Source organism: Chiloscyllium plagiosum, chromosome 38 (genome assembly GCF_004010195.1).
Source record: "Chiloscyllium plagiosum isolate BGI_BamShark_2017 chromosome 38, ASM401019v2, whole genome shotgun sequence".
Taxonomy (NCBI): domain Eukaryota; kingdom Metazoa; phylum Chordata; class Chondrichthyes; order Orectolobiformes; family Hemiscylliidae; genus Chiloscyllium; species Chiloscyllium plagiosum.
In genome coordinates this window covers 6,809,214-6,824,949 of record NC_057747.1, presented here as the reverse complement: position 1 = coordinate 6,824,949, position 15,736 = coordinate 6,809,214, and the positions used below count along the sequence as shown (strand labels likewise).

The 15,736-nt window shown below is 41.2% G+C and overlaps 2 protein-coding genes across 2 annotated transcripts in view; both read left to right on the top strand.

Annotated features, from left to right (window-relative positions):
- Positions 1 to 6,462: 6,462 nt before the first annotated feature.
- On the top strand, positions 6,463 to 11,101 carry tmem254 (transmembrane protein 254). The gene is made up of 3 exons (XM_043678738.1): positions 6,463 to 6,578; positions 9,962 to 10,065; positions 11,038 to 11,101. The coding sequence occupies exons 1-3, from the start codon at positions 6,489 to 6,491 to the stop codon at positions 11,099 to 11,101; spliced, it is 258 nt and encodes an 85-aa protein (XP_043534673.1). The 5' UTR covers positions 6,463 to 6,488.
- A 3,228-nt stretch (positions 11,102 to 14,329) lies between these two features.
- Positions 14,330 to 15,736, top strand: part of LOC122541724 (nuclear receptor coactivator 4-like) — a 19,605-nt gene continuing 18,198 nt past the window's right edge. The window contains exon 1 of the mRNA XM_043678612.1: positions 14,330 to 14,343. Within this exon, the coding sequence (XP_043534547.1) occupies positions 14,330 to 14,343 (14 nt within the window). The remainder of the gene's footprint in view (positions 14,344 to 15,736) is intronic.

Genomic DNA, 15,736 nt, shown 5'->3' with positions numbered 1-15,736 from the left:
GAGCACTGGCCCCTCCCACCCCAGCCGAAGTGTGGTTCTGGAAACGTCTTTGATAGTTTGAGCCGTCGCCGATGCCATAACAGAATCGTCGAAAATAGACATCAAATATTTATCACAGTGTTAAATATAGACCGATATGAAATTACATCAAAAAGTACTTTCGCTAGCCAAGGGAAGGGAAGGAGGACCATTCCCCTCCAAAAAAAACTGGACATGTGAGGAATGAAAATTTTGAAGAGGCATTTAGAGTGCATTGGTAACAAGATTTGGAGGTGCCGGTGTTGGACTGGTTAAAAATCACACACCACCAGATTATGGTCCAACAGGTTTAATTGGAAGCACTATCTTACGGAGCGCCGCTGCCTCATCCAGTGGTTGTGGAGTACACCATTTATCGCAAACGTTTACAAAGTGATGTAACTGAAATGATACATTGAAAAATACCTTGATTGTTAAGTGTCTCGTCTCACACACACACACACACACACCTACACTCACATGTATCCTATCAGACTTACAAACTTTACATGCCCACACACACACATATACACTCAACTCTTCTCCCGCCCCGACACACACACACGCACCTTCTCACAGACTTAAGACACTTTACACTCACAACCCCCCAGACAGACACACACACATACACGTTTGTGGGGTGACTTTGTACTTGCAGAGTTACAATGTACTTGGCTCAAAAACTGTACGACTCCATGTTAGACTCTGTTAACTCACTTTTTAGATTAGAATCAGTCTAAACATTATGGCACAGACAGGGAACACAGGGGGCTGACACCTTCAACATATAATCTTATCTGGCTGACACCAATTGATTTCGCTGCTCCTGGGATGCTGCCTGAACTGCTGTGCTCTTCCAGCACCATTCCAGCATCTGCAGTCATTGTTTTTACCAATTGTTACAGTTAACCTGAGAATGTAACTTTTAAAGAAAGTTTTCTGATTTACATATGAAAGAAGTGAGGTAAAGCTTTTGCCCAAAATGTAGATTTTACTGCTCCTCGGATGCTGCCTGAACTGCTGTGCTTTTCCAGCACCACTCTAATCTAGACATATGAAAGAAGTGAAACTATCATGGTCATTCTAACGGATAAGAGACTTAACAAACAGTCAAGGTATTTTTCAATGTATAATTTCAGTTACATCACACTGTAAACTTTTGCTATAAATTCTGTGTCTTACAATTGTGTACTCCACAACCACCTGATGAAGGAGCGGCGCTCCGAAAGCTAGTGCTTCTAATTAAACCTGTTAGACTATAACCTGGTGTTGTGTGATTTTTAAATTGGTAACAAGTGTATGTGTCATAGAAATTTTTTAAATTTGGAAACTTATGGCACTGAATGAAGATATTTGGTTGTGGAAGAGCCATTTGTAATTATATGTTCCAATTTGTGGTCTGTCGCTTACTTTTTGAAATACAATTCTGCCTTTCCCATTTTTTCAGCTTAACATGTTAAAGCAGGGGAGTCGATGACTCGGGCATAAGCCCTTCATCAGGAATGGTGGGTGGGGCAAAGTGGCTGAGATAAATAGGAGGCAGGATTCTCCTGCTCCTGAGATGCTGCCTGATCGGCTTTGCTTTTTCAGCGCAACACTTTTCGACTCTGATCTCCAGTTCTCACTTTCTCCCAGACGCTTTAACCTTAATGCAAAGCCTCTTCCAAGGATTCCCACCTTGAAGAAGTTCTCCTCCTCCCTCCACAAGGATCTCAGTGAGTCTCTATCTCACTGCACACCCCAAGTAATTTAAGCTACCCAACGCCTCGAGGAAGAACACCTCATCTTCTGCCTTGGGTCCCTCCAACTAAATGGCATTGGCATGGACCTCATCACTTTCCTCATCTTCATCTCCCTCCCCCTCACTCCCAGATCTAACCCTCCAACTTGGCACCCCCCTCTCGAACTATCCCACCTGTCCCCTTTGACCTATCACCATCAGCTACTTTTCCCCCCACCATTCCTGATGAATGGCTTATGCCCAAAACATCAATGCTCATGCTCCTCGGATGGTGCCTGACCTGCTGTGCTTTTCTAGTGTTACACATTGACGCTTCTAAATGCGTGTTAAATCATTTCTGATATTTAATTTCACCAGTTAAGAAAATTATGCCAGGTGTACAAGTATCGAGCATCAACCTCTATACTCTCACTCAGCAAAAACAATTCAAACCAATGGTATATTCCACCAAATTGGCACATTTCAGGGTTTTCTCAGTTAGCTACACTTTTCCTTCTGAATCAGAACATTGTAGATTCAATCTTCTGTAGGCATACAAATAGGAACATTGTGGTTAAAGCAAAAGTAGGATCGATTGGGGGAAAAAAAAGGGGATTTACACCTGAAGGCAGAAGACATGGCTGAGGAGTTAACTGTATACTTTGCATCAATCTTTGCCAAAGATTGGTGACACTCAGGAGAAATTCTGTCAGTAGAAGCGTCCAAATTACTAACGAAGAAGCATTGGATAGATGGTACTTACTTAAACTTGACAAGGCACTGAGACTGGAGAAGTTGCATCAAAGGATTTTGAAGAGAGCGAGAGTGGAAGTTACAAAGGCACTGACTATTAATCTTTCAATCTTACCTAGAGTCAGGATAGGTGCCAGAAGACAGGAAAATGCAAAAATTATGACTTTATTCAAGAAAGATTGTAATGATAAGCCCAGAAAATGTAGACCAGCGTATCCAAACTCACTGGTGAGGGACCCCCTAGAGACAATTACTTAGGATAAAATTAGTAGTGCATGGAAAAAAAGGCATGTTGATTAGGAAGAGTCAGTATAGACTTTTAAAAGGGGTACTTTTAACTAACTTACTGAAGGATTTTAATTACCCGCATAATATTCTGGGGACCTGGGTTCAAATCACAGCACCACAGATGTTAAAATTTGAATTCAGTTTTAAAAAGTCTGGAGTTAGAAGTCAAATGATGATCACAGAACTATTGTCAACTGTAAAACAAAAATCCATCCGATTCACTAATGTCCATTACAGAAGGAAGCCTAGTTGTGCCTTCAGACCCACAATAATAAGGTTTGACTCTTAATTGCTGTCTGAAATGACCTAGCAAGCCACTAAGTTCAATAGCAACTAGAGATGGGCAATAAAGGCTGGCCCAGCCTGTGACACCCACATCCCATGAGTAAATAACAAAAGTAGTAAGTCTTTTCTCAACATGTAGGATTGCCGCTGCTGGGAGACTGGAGAGATACCAGCACTTGTGCAACTGTAAGAGTCTTTAGGGAGAGCAAAATGCAAAATCTTGGATATCTCCCACTCAAAATCTGTGTTCCTTTGTTTGTGCTTATGCCTTTAGGCATTTTGCTTCCCACAAATAATCCTGAGAAGCTGAATAGCATTTTTGTCTTAATTATTTCTGTTACATTAAAGCTAACATTAATAGACTGGTGCATAGACTGAAAATATGCCTTAAGAAAATATGTCAGAGGGCTGTTGCCAAGAATCTTTCAGTTTACAAGAGGGCAGGGCAATGAACTAAAAATACTCGAGTTTTAAATAGTTATTCAAGATTCATAAGACCGACCTGTTCAGTGGTTTGAAAACTAGACTTTATATTTTTGCTCGTTTAGTCATTCAGAATTGTTGTAAGGTTTTGCTCCCAGCACCATACCTCCATTGACAACAGCACAAATTGGAGAATTCAAGATGAACATTCACAGGATTCCAGATTCTCCTGCATTGAAATTAGTCACTGAAAATAAAGAATACAGAATCTGGTGAATTGATCTCTGATTCTCCAATCTGCCCTCCTATTGAATGATGCTCTTACCTGGATGTGGAGCCTCACTACTTCTAATTGTTTTTAAAAATTAATTACTCAGATTAGCTTAGAGAGCTGGGTCTTTTTATTACAGACCAATGGAGACTTAAAGATGATCTACAAAGTTCTATTAAATAATGAAAAAACAGGACCATTAAAAACTGATTTGGAAGATAGATTTGAAAGACTTCGGAGGGATGTCAGCTGCACAGAAGTAGGAATAAATTGGATGTTGGGCGTTTTTCATCTGGGATTAGAGAGTCTCTGAAATATATATTGCTAGTTGGTGCATTGTCTGGCCTAAAAGTGGGAACTACAGTCGTCTTGGGGCAGAGACTGGATCATGTAAAAGAAAGGTGGAGTATTAAACGATGTACAGATGTTAATTGAACTCATGGACTAGTTTTGATTGCCTTATTGGGCCAGAAAGTGATTTTCCAGAACTTATTTCTCCTTTGACATGAGGTACATTTTCCCTGTCCCAGGAGATCATGCATGAAAGGAGGTAGCTGGTCATGTTGCTCCAGATATTACAAGCAGGTTCAGAGAACCAGCTGGTCTTTTTTGAGACTTCATTCTTGTCACAACTGAACCAGGCATGTTTGCTGAATAATAGTTGAACTTTGAATTTTGCTCATTGTATTTAGACTTTTTAGTTTTTGAGAGTTTCAATTTAAAATAATCACCAGTACCAGCTTTATGTTTTACATAAGAAAGACGTTTAGTTTGTTACACCACTATTGCTGAAAGTTAACAGTAAAATGAAAAAGTATTTAAATGATTAGCTAAATTACAGAATGATTTAAAGTAAAGATGGATAAAAGGCATATAGATGAAAATAAGATGGGTCTCTTATCTTTGCAAGCCTTCTTCACTCTTTGAAGTCAGAATTGAGCCGCTTTAATGGCTTCAGTAGATAAATAGATGGAGGTTTCTCCCACAAGTGGAATTAACAGCAAAAACAGAAATTGATGGAGAAACTAAACAGGGCAACATCTGTAGAAAGAAAGCAGAAATAACATTTTGGGTTCAGTGATCCTTCTCAAGAACTGTGCTTTCTCTCCATAGATGCTGCTAGACCTACTGTGCTTTTCTGTTTTTATTTCAAATTTCCAGCATCCATGGTTCTTTGTTTTATTTCAGCAGAGCAGGTTCTCCAAGGGAGTGAAGACTCCTTTATTTCACTTACACCACCACAAGTTATGCCCCTTGATAGCCCAGTTCAGTTCAGTATAGCAGTCCTTTAGCCTCACCTCCCCTCCCTGTTAAGAACCTTCTTGCTGACTGCTTGTCTCAGATTTTCTTAGAGCTCAGCTTAAAATGGTGGCTTACGGCCTGACATATCACAACCAGACAAAATGGCTGCTCAGTTTTAAAAGAGCCATTGTTTCACCAGGCAAAAACATTAATTATGTTGGAATTCTTTGTATGACCTTCCAGTCTCCTGTTTTCTAAGAAGCTTTCAATTCTCACATCTTCATAAGTACCCACTGTTGTCCAACCGAATTCTAAATGTCTCCCTTTGTGTTTGATGTGGAGATAACAGTTCGATAGCCTTTGATTCTCCTAATGGAGCAGATGGTTATCTGATGTGGTTTCCATCCCTAAAGCATTTTTTCTGTATTGTGTGGCGGCACAGTGGCTCAATGGTTAGCACTGCTGCCTCTCAGCGCCAGTTCAATTTCCACCTCGGGCAACTGTCTGTGTGGAGTTTGCACATTCTCCCAGTGTCTGCGTGGGTTTCCTCTTGGTGCTCCAGTTTCTCCCACAGTCCAAAGATGTGCAGGTTAGGTGAATTGGTCATGCTAAATTGCCTGTAGCGTTAGGTGCATTAGTCAGGGGTAAATGTGGGGGAAGTGGGTCTGGGTGGGTTTGTTCTTCACAAGGTCAGTGTGGACTTGTTGGGATAAAGGGCCTGTTTCCATACTGTAGGGAATCTAATCTAATCATAAAGCATTTAAAGGTCAGAAGGAGGAATATAATTTTAACAGTCAATTCCAAATTAAAACAATAATTATGGCAAAAACTGATTTAAAATGATATATTGTTGCCCATTTAATGGTGAATTTGTACTCAATTGTGCATAAACTGGAGTAAGGAGTTGGGAGAATGCACCAAATAAATGGTACTCACTGCACCAGTTGATGCCACACAATCGTAACATCATTTACCACACTAAATGTACCTTGGATTTACCTTCACTCTGCCCCACCTTCAGCCTTGGTCCCTGCAGGTCCCATTTCTTCACTGCCTGAAACAAGGATGAGAGAGGCAAAAAAAAACTGCAGATGCCGGAATCCAGAGTAGACAAAGGGTTATACATGAAACATCGACTTCTCTAACTCCTGATGGTGCCTGGCTTGCTGTGTTCTTCCAGCCTCCTGCTGGTCCACCTTGAAACAGGGATGAGGCAGTCACCCTTGCTCTTCAAAATAAGGACTCACTCAAAGTTCTAGTTAAGCTGTAGTGAAAGACTTTATTACCACATGTAGGCTAACATTCTTGTGCTAAAAAGAGATTTGAGTCTGTAGATCATAATGTTCCATGGATTGGTTTACCTTTAAGAGGCTCTTGCTGAGTTAAACAGGAAATGAAATTGAACAAGTGACCTTTGACCTTCTCCAAACAATGATTTATTCAGGAGCTGTTTGCAAGTAGAGTTTTTGGTAAGAGTTGTGTGGGAAGATGCTCACGGACAAAGTCTCTGGTGCTTATTTCAGGAGGATCAGCCTTTTCTGGATAGTCTGCATCACTGTATCCTTTGGGTATTACACTGTACGTATGTGTGTGTACTGGCATGATCAGTTAAAGCTTGTTTCTGTGTCATATATAAGATAAAGAGCCAAAATAAAACTGCAGATGCCGGAATCCAAAGTAGCAAGGCAAGAGGCTATTTCAGAAGTCCTAAAGTAGGGGTACACCCGAAACGTCCACTTCTCCACATCTTGATGCTGCCTGGCTTGCTATATACCTATACTGTACAGAGGAATCTCGATTATCTGAATGAGATAGGTGGGCATTATTTCAGTCGGATAATTGATTATTCGGTTAATTGATTTCATCTGGGGCTGTGAGTTTCTGTGAAGTATGCTCCCTGTTCAGGAGACTAGGCAGCAGCATACTGTGTGAGAGACCCCGGCCCCTGTCCGCACCCAACCCTATCAGCTCCCACCCTGCCCCCCTCTACCTGCCCCAACCCCGTCCGCTCCTCCCCCCGTACCTGTAAACAAAAGATGCGATCAGGGTTGAAACAGCTCTTTGACGTAATGTTTCTATCGGGACCTTGAGATCCCCTTCAGATAACCTGATATTCAGATAATTGATATTTGGATAATCGGGGTTCGTCTGTATAAGGTATAAGCTTGTGTTGACTTATTTACTTAAGTACCGACAGATAGCCAATGAGAACGATGCTGTCCCATTATTGGTCTCCCATTTGGATCCTTTTGATATTCAACACCTCCTCCTTAGTTATAATTCTACACTTCCTGCCTGTTTGATGGAAAGTTCTGCAGTAACAGGCATGGAAGGGAAATATCATACAGACCCTGTAGACACTCACCATTATAGAGCCATACAGCATGGAAACAGACCCTTTGGTCCAATCAGTCCATACTGAATGTAATTCCAAACTAAATTAGTCCCACCTTCCTGTTCCTGACCCATATCTGACCAAACTTGTCCTATTCATCCACTTAGCTTAATGTCTTTTAAACATTGTTGTGGAGTTAAGAGTTCAAACTCCACCATAGCTGCATGTGGAATTTAAATTTAGTTATTACTAAAACTGAAATATAAAGTGAGTCTTAGTAATGGTGGCATAAAACTACCATCAATAGTCATAAGTACCCAGCCTTTCAGTAATCCTTTACTGAAAGGAGATGTGATATTTTTACCCAGTCTGACTTGCATTTGACTCCAGTGTTCAAGGGTAATGAAGGATGGGTAACAAATGTTGGCTAATATCCTATGAAATAATTAAAATAAAAACTGTTGGAACAGTTAAGCCTGAGTTCACATAAGTTATGTTTTCAGTGGCAGAGATGAAAGCAGGCAATGCTATGGAGGTGGTCTTAGTGATAACATGAACATTTGATTGGAAGCTCACCTTCAAGTCAAAGATAGGATTGAGGTTGTGAAGAGTATGGTTCAGCTTTAGACAATTGCTAGGCATAGGAATGGTATAGAGTTTGCTGAAGGACTGGAAATAATGTTACCTGTAACGTGCATCACTCTATGGGTCCAGTTTTGCTAAAGGTCTGTGTGAAGAAAATAAAATTGGGGAGTGTAATGCGGAGGCAATGGCTTTATCTTTTCCTGTAGTGGTTTGGACGAATCTTTAGCTCATCTGGAGCAGCAGAAAGGTTTTTTTTTTAAAAAAGACAACTTTGTAGTCAATCCAAGTCCAATTTTTGATTTCTGGGATGTTACTGGAATAGTGAGCAGTTACAACAGAGGAGAGAAGGAGCTGATTCTCTTTTGTGTTTCATTGAGACAGAGATGTACAACAGAGATGTGTGGGCGGCACGGTGGCACAGTGGTTAGCGCTGCTGCCTCACAGCGCCAGAGACCCGGGTTCAATTCCCACCTTGGGCGACTGTGTGGAGTTCGCACATTCTCCCCGTGTCTGCGTGGGCTTCCTCCTGGTGCTTCGGTTTCCTCCCACAGTCCAAAAGATGTGCAGGTTAGATGAATTGAACCATGCTAAATTGCCCCTAATTGGGCCAAAGGGCCTGTTTCCACACTGTAAGTAATCTAATCTAATCAAATCAGAAACAGACCCTCCGGTCCAACTCATCCATGCCAATCAGATGTCCTAACCTAATCTAGTTCCGTTTGCTAGCACTTAGCCTGTATTGCTCTCAACCTTTCCTCTTCATATACCCATCCAGATGCCTCCTAAATGCTGTACTAGTCTCCTCCACTTCCTCTGGCAGCTCATTCTATACACGCAGCATCTCTGTGTGAACAAATTGTCCCTTAGGTCCCTTTTAAATCTTTCCCCTCTCATCCTAACCTCTAGTTCGGGACTCCCCCACCCCAGGGAAAAGATCCTGTCTATTTCTCCTATGTAAGCCCCTTACGATTTTATAAACCTCTATAAGGTCACCCCTCAGCTTCCTCCGCTCCAAGGAAAACAGCCCCAGCCTATTCAGCCTCTCCCTGTAGCTCAAATCCTCCAATCCTGGCAACATCCTTGTAAATCTTTCTGAACCCTTTCAAGTTTCACAACAGCCCTCCGAATAAGAGGGAGACCAGAATTGCACACAATATTCCAAACGTGGCCTAACCAATGTCCTGTACAGCTGCAACGTGACCTCCCAACTCAGTGCTCTGTCTAATAAAGGAAACAATATCAAATGCCTTCTTTACTATACAATTTACCTGTGGCTCTACTTTCAAGGAGCTATGAACCTGCACTCCAAGGTCTCTTTGTTCAGCAACACTCCCCAGGACCTTACCATTAAGTGTATAAGTCCTGCCCTAATTTGCCTTCCAAAATGCAGCACCTCACATTTATCTAAATTAAACTCCATCTGCCAGTCTGTACTCTCCCATCGTACTCTGAGGTAACCTTCACTGTCCACTACACCTCCAATTTTGGTGTCTTCTGTGGACTTACTAACTATACCTCCTTTGTTCACATTCATATTATTTCAGATCTCTTGATACTTAGTTGACCAGTTATCTGCCATGTCAAGCCCAAGAATTTGAACCCAGATTTGTGAGTGTATATATAGGTCTTTCAGATATTTCCCAAGTCTCACAAGGTAGGATTGGGAAATGGAGGTAAAAGACAGAGGGTTTTTAAGCTGATAATTTAGTTAGCTTTGAGGATGGGCAAAAATGCTCCAACTTTTCTCATTTTGAGTCCAGAGAACCCAGGATTAAGAGGGCAAATGGGTGAAGGATAACAGCACAATGCCACAAACATATATAGTGCAGAGTTCACCAGGGAGTTGACTGCCCAGGAACCATTTTGAATTCAAAGCTGTCCCATAATTACTGAAAAATAGGAAATAATCTTGTATCACAGTAATTTGTTTTTAGTCCTAACCGACACACAATCCTCCTCCCATTCTTCATCAGCTTACCCCCATTTGTGCATTCTTCTGTACCTATATTCCTCTGCAAACCATTCATTGTTCTCTTTCTAGTTGCTGATGTTTTGGCCACAGAGCATCCCTTATCAGAGTCTTGGACCCTTGGGCATCTTCTCCAAGTATCTGATGGACAACTATTACACCCACTTGTACTTTGGGTAAGTCCCTGCTGTGCGCTGCGTGAAACATCTTGATTGCTGCAACCCTCTCCAGCTCACCCACCACTCTCTTTCTGCTCCCCAACCATGAGCTGTGAACTCTAGTTTTTGAAGCCTAAATTCTGTGTGTCCATGTCTTGCACTTAACCTTCTTTCCTGAATGAATTTAGTGAAGTGGAATTAGGGAAAAGGACTTTCCCTAAGAATAAAAATTAAAATTTAATTGCCAGAGTAGCCCTATCCAGGCCCCAAGACCCTATGCAATAGCTGACTGATTTCTCTTATTTTCAATGTCTTTTTTTTCTGTGCAGTCCTGGAATCCTCCAAAGGCCAGAAAGTTCCCTAGCTGGTTCCAAACTCAAACTCTGTGTAAAGTGGGAAGTCCGAGGTATTGTGCGCCTTCAGGAAGGTTTGAAGCTGGCGACAACATTGCCTGGAAAAATGATCATGTGACCTTGTGCAACTGTGAGCAAGCGGTTGCATATTTTCTAAAGCATCATTCTCAGGATGTGATCACGCTAGCCAGCATCTATTATAGGTTCCTAATTGCCATCAAGAAGGTAGTGGTGAGCCTCTGCCTTAGACCATTATACTGTGTATTCAGGATTTACCCACCATGCTGTTTGGTGATATTATTGTTCTTCAAAGTCAAGGAGATTGTTTTTGGGAGTTACTGTTTGTCGAAGTTGATGCAGTACTTATGGATAGTTTACCACTGCTGAACGGAATGGATGTTGAAGACAAATGTGCCCTTTCATGTTTAATTAACAAGGAACCGTACAGTGTTGTACGTGCTCTTGCAGTCAAAAGTCATTCTGAAGTTCAGCATCATGGTGGGTTGTCTTGGACTGTTGGCATGTCCTTCAGAAAACTGGAGAACACGAATGGAAACTTTGAACTACATCTAATTGGACTGTTGTTGCCATTTCAGACCAAATTAGTGTATATTTGTTTATTTTCAATCTTTTGCAGGTACTGGTTGGCCTGGGGCCTCCATCTTGCTGAAGCACTGTACAGCATCAAAGCCTGCAGGTAAGACTTCTTCATGTCTGTCCTACTTCAAAATGTCAGTTGAAGGGAAGAACTAGAGCTAATATTACACACTGCAGTTTTTATTTCGAATTACACATTTACAAACATATTTCCCAACCCCATTCCCACAGTTATAGGAGCTCAAATGAATGTCAATCATCCATGTACAACTCATTAACAATATCTTCTGTTTTACTATTCAATTAGGTATTAAATTTGGTACACGTGGAGCTGAATGATAAGTAATGTAGAATGGAACGTTTCTCTTTGGGCATATAACATCAGTCGCCAGTATTTATTCATTGAGTATAAATTCACAAACCAAACTTTGGAATTCTCTTTTAGCCTATAGAAGGTGCACTGATCAGTAATTTGCAGCATTGTTTGTGTCTGTTCAGAAGTACATAAGGGGTTTGAACTGCAAAGCTGCTCTGATTTGTCCTGAATCTATTTAGCAAGTGTACCCTTTGACACATGATTGTGATTTCCTGTGTTCCTAATCCTTTATCCAGTTTATGGAAACAAGTAGCCCTAGTTCAGTTCAAATCTGAACAATCCTTGGATCTACCTTATTCGCAAAAGAGCATTTATTTAGAGTCATGGAAATGATCTAACTCAACCATGCTGACCAGATATCTTAAATAAAATCTAGTCCAATTTGCCAACCCATATCCCTCTAAATAATTCATATTCATATAGCCATCCAGATGCCTTTTAAATGTTGTAATTTTACCAGCCTCCACCACTCCATACACGCGCCACTCTGATTAGATCCCTTTTTAAATCTTTCTCCTCTCACCCTAAACCTATGCCCTCTAACTCTGGTCTCCTCCAACCCAGGGAAAAGACCTTAGTGTGGTGCTGGCAAAAAAAGCACAGCAGGTCAGGCAGCATCCAAGGAGCACAAGAATCGACGTTTCGGGCATATGTCCAGGAATCCAGCATCTGACCTACAGCATCTGCAGTCCTCACTTTTTTTCCCAGGGAAAATACCTTGTTTATTTACCCTCTACATGCCCCTCATGATTTTGTAAACCTCTATAAAGTCACCCCTCAGACTCCAACGCTCCAGGGAAAACAGTCCCAGCCTATTCAGTCTCTTCCTGTAGCTCAAATCCTCCAACCCTGGCAACATCCTTATAAATCTCTTGTGAACCATTTCAAGTTTCACATCCCTCCAAATAGGAGGGAGACCAGAATTGCACAAAATATTTCAAAAATGGCCTAACCAATGTCCTGTACAGCTGCAACATGACCTCCCAACGCTTATACTCAATGCTCTGACCAATAAAGAAACGCATGTCAAACGTCGCCTTCACTATCCTATCCACCTGCAACTCTACTTTCGAGGAACTATGAACCTGCATTCCAAAGTCTTTGTTCAGCAACCTACCCCAGGACCTTACCACAAGATCTGCCCTGCTTTGCCTTTCCAAAATAGCGCCTCATGTTTATCTAAATTAAACTCTATCTGCCACTTCATGGTCTGCTGGCCCATCTGATCAAGAACCTGTTGTACTTTGAGGTAACCTTCTTCGCTATCCACTACACCTCCAATTTTGGTGTCATCTGCAAACTTTACTAACTATACCTGCTATGTTCACATCCAAATCACTTATATTAATGACGAAAAGCACTGAACCCAGCACCGATCACTGGTCACAGTCGTCCAGTCTGAAAAGCAATCCTCCACCACCACACTTTGTCTTTTACCTTTGAGCCATTTTTATAATCAGTGGCTAGTTCTCCCTTTATTCCATGTGGTCTAACCTTGCTAAGCAGCCTACCATGAGAAACCTTGTCGAATGCCTTACTTAAGTCCATGTAGATTAAGTCTACCACTTTGCCTTCATCATTCTCTTCATTACTTCTTCAAAAATTCAATCAAGTTGGTGAGACGTGATTTCCCACGTACAAAGCTATGTTGATGTCCCTAATTAGTCCTTGCCTATCCAAATACATGTAAATCCAGTCTCTCAGGATTCCCTCCAACAACTTGCCCACCACTCCAGTCAGGCTGACCGGTCTAAAGTTCCTTGGCTTTTCCCTACCACCTTTCTTAAATCGTGGCACAATGTTAGCCGACCTCCTGTCTTCCACCTGTGACTATTAATGATGCAAATAGATCAGCAAGGGATCCAGCAATCACTTCCCTCGTTTTCCCCAGAGTTCTAGGGCACACCTGATCAGGTCCTGGGTATTTATCCACCTTCATGCATTTTAAGACATCCAGCACCACCATATCTGTAATATGGACATTTTTCAAGATGTCACCATCTATTTCCCCACATTCTATATCTTTCATGTCCTTTTCCACAGTAAACACTGATGCAAAGTACTCATTTAGTTTCTTCGACGGTTGAACGCATAGGCTTTTACTGCCTTAATATTCATTTTTTTTCCATCTCCTACTCCTGTGATCCTTCTAAACAAGGTTTTCAAATTGTGCATTAGGGAGAGCTTTGTGCAGTAGACTGACTGGCATAGTCATTTGAAGTTGGAGTATTCAGACTAAGGGAAGAAAGAAGGACTATACCATCAAATAGGCTGAATTGGGATCCAGATCCCAGAGGCTCTTTGCTTTTATAACCTGGTTTCTTGATGCACACTACCCCAGTGAATGGGCCTGAGGGACCCTGCTGCTGAACAGTGGCAATGCTCATTAAGACATAGTCACCAGAAAGCATGTTCAGTCAGCCCTGGGCAACCTCTGTCCCTTTTCTGGAGGGTGAAGTGTGTGTGGTCCATGTTACATCACTATCTGGTGAGGCATTTTACAGCTTAAGTGTTATGTTATTCAGTGATGCAAACTCACAAGGGCTGCTATACCAGAACAGCAGGCTCTTCATATTGGCTATTGTGTTTCCTACATTACAAGAGCAACAGTCCTTTTTGTCTACAAAGCACTGTGGGATGTTTTGGTGAGCAGTACTTAAATGTCTTCTCAAAATGTTGTGCCAGTGATTTTGTTTCACTTAACGACAGAGAGGCAATAAAGATGGGTTCAGAAGAAGGATCATTGTTTTAGTTTTGTTTTATTATAACAAATAGGTAAAGTTCTCTGATGTGATACAAAGAGATTTTAAATTAATAGAAATGAGGAATAATTCCTCTTCCACTTCCCTCGTTCAAAACTCCAATGGCATTCATGATATGAAGTGATGGACCTTCTCCTGGAAATCTTGCATGATTAAAGTAATGCTTGAAACAGATTCAACAATTAGCATGCGAAATGGTGGTGTGGTGGTAATATCAATGAAATTGTAATGCAGAGGCGCAGGCTAATGTTGTAGGGACAGCTGTTCAAATCCCACCAAGGCAGTTGGTGGAATTTAAATCCAATTAATAAAATCCGGACTAATATAGCTAATTCCAAAGATGGTGACCATGACAACCATATCAATTATAGTTCGCTTCCTTTCAAAAAGTAAATTTTCTGTGACTACAGACTTGCACTGTTAATTGAGATCCCTATCCTAAACTGCCTTCTGAAATGGCCAATCAAAAAGCTCAATTCAATGGACTTCAGAGTATAAAAGGATAAAATAATGATCAGTATTTCTGGATTTGTGAAATTTTACCAGTGTTTCTCTTGCTTTTGTACGTGAGACTTTAAAAATCTTGTATAAATTTAATCTTATCTTGTGACAATTCACTACTAACCTTTTGTAAGCTGGGCATTGTTACAGGTGTTGATTGCTATTAAATATTCTGATTATGATTCTGGTACTTTAGGTAAGATCAAGAGAAATTCAAATCCTATGATTGACTATTTAACAAATCTGGTAGTTTGTGATGCTAAAGTACTGATTGTGGGGGAAATGCTATATTGTATTTTTAAAGATGTAAATTTAAGTAGGTGCTGGATTAAGAACGTGATAATCAGCTTGAGTTCCTCCTCTTGATTGCTCTCTGGGGATAACAGGTGAGTGGACCATTGGATGGACAATTTGGGACTTGGTGACACTTTTCATGGTAGTATAATGCCCACTGTCACTTAGATTCACACATGACAAATGTCACTTTGCTGAGGAACTGGCATATGGGTTACACCCCTGGAATTGTGCCCAAGAAAGAACACCAAATTGGGGGGACAAAAGGGAGTGGTGCCCCTCTCATTTATCCAAAAAATGAAGATCTGCTGATGTTGAAGCACACTATTAGTACTAATTTGGTGGTTAGGCTAGATTGAGACTGAGGCTTTCCATAACCATAAGATAAAGGAGCCGAATTAGGCCATTCAGCCCATCATGTCTATCCACCTGATATATTTCTCCTGTATTATCCCTGAAACACTGATCCCCTTAATAATCAAGAACATAACTATCTCTTTATTAAATACACTCAAACTTGCCCTCCTGCAGAAATTAGTTCCACAGATTCACCATCCTCTGGCTGAAGAAATTCCTCCTCCTCTCCGTTCTAAAGGGTTGTCCATTCACACTCAGGATGTATCCTCAGGTCCTAGTCTCTCCTACTAATGGAAGCATCTTATCCATTAGTCCACTCTAACCAGGCCTCTCGGTACTCACAAATGTTTGATGAGATCCCTCCCCGTCATCCTTCTAAATTCCAGAGTCATTGACCACTCCTCATATGCCAAGCCCTTCATAGAACATAGAAGAATACAGCGCAGTAC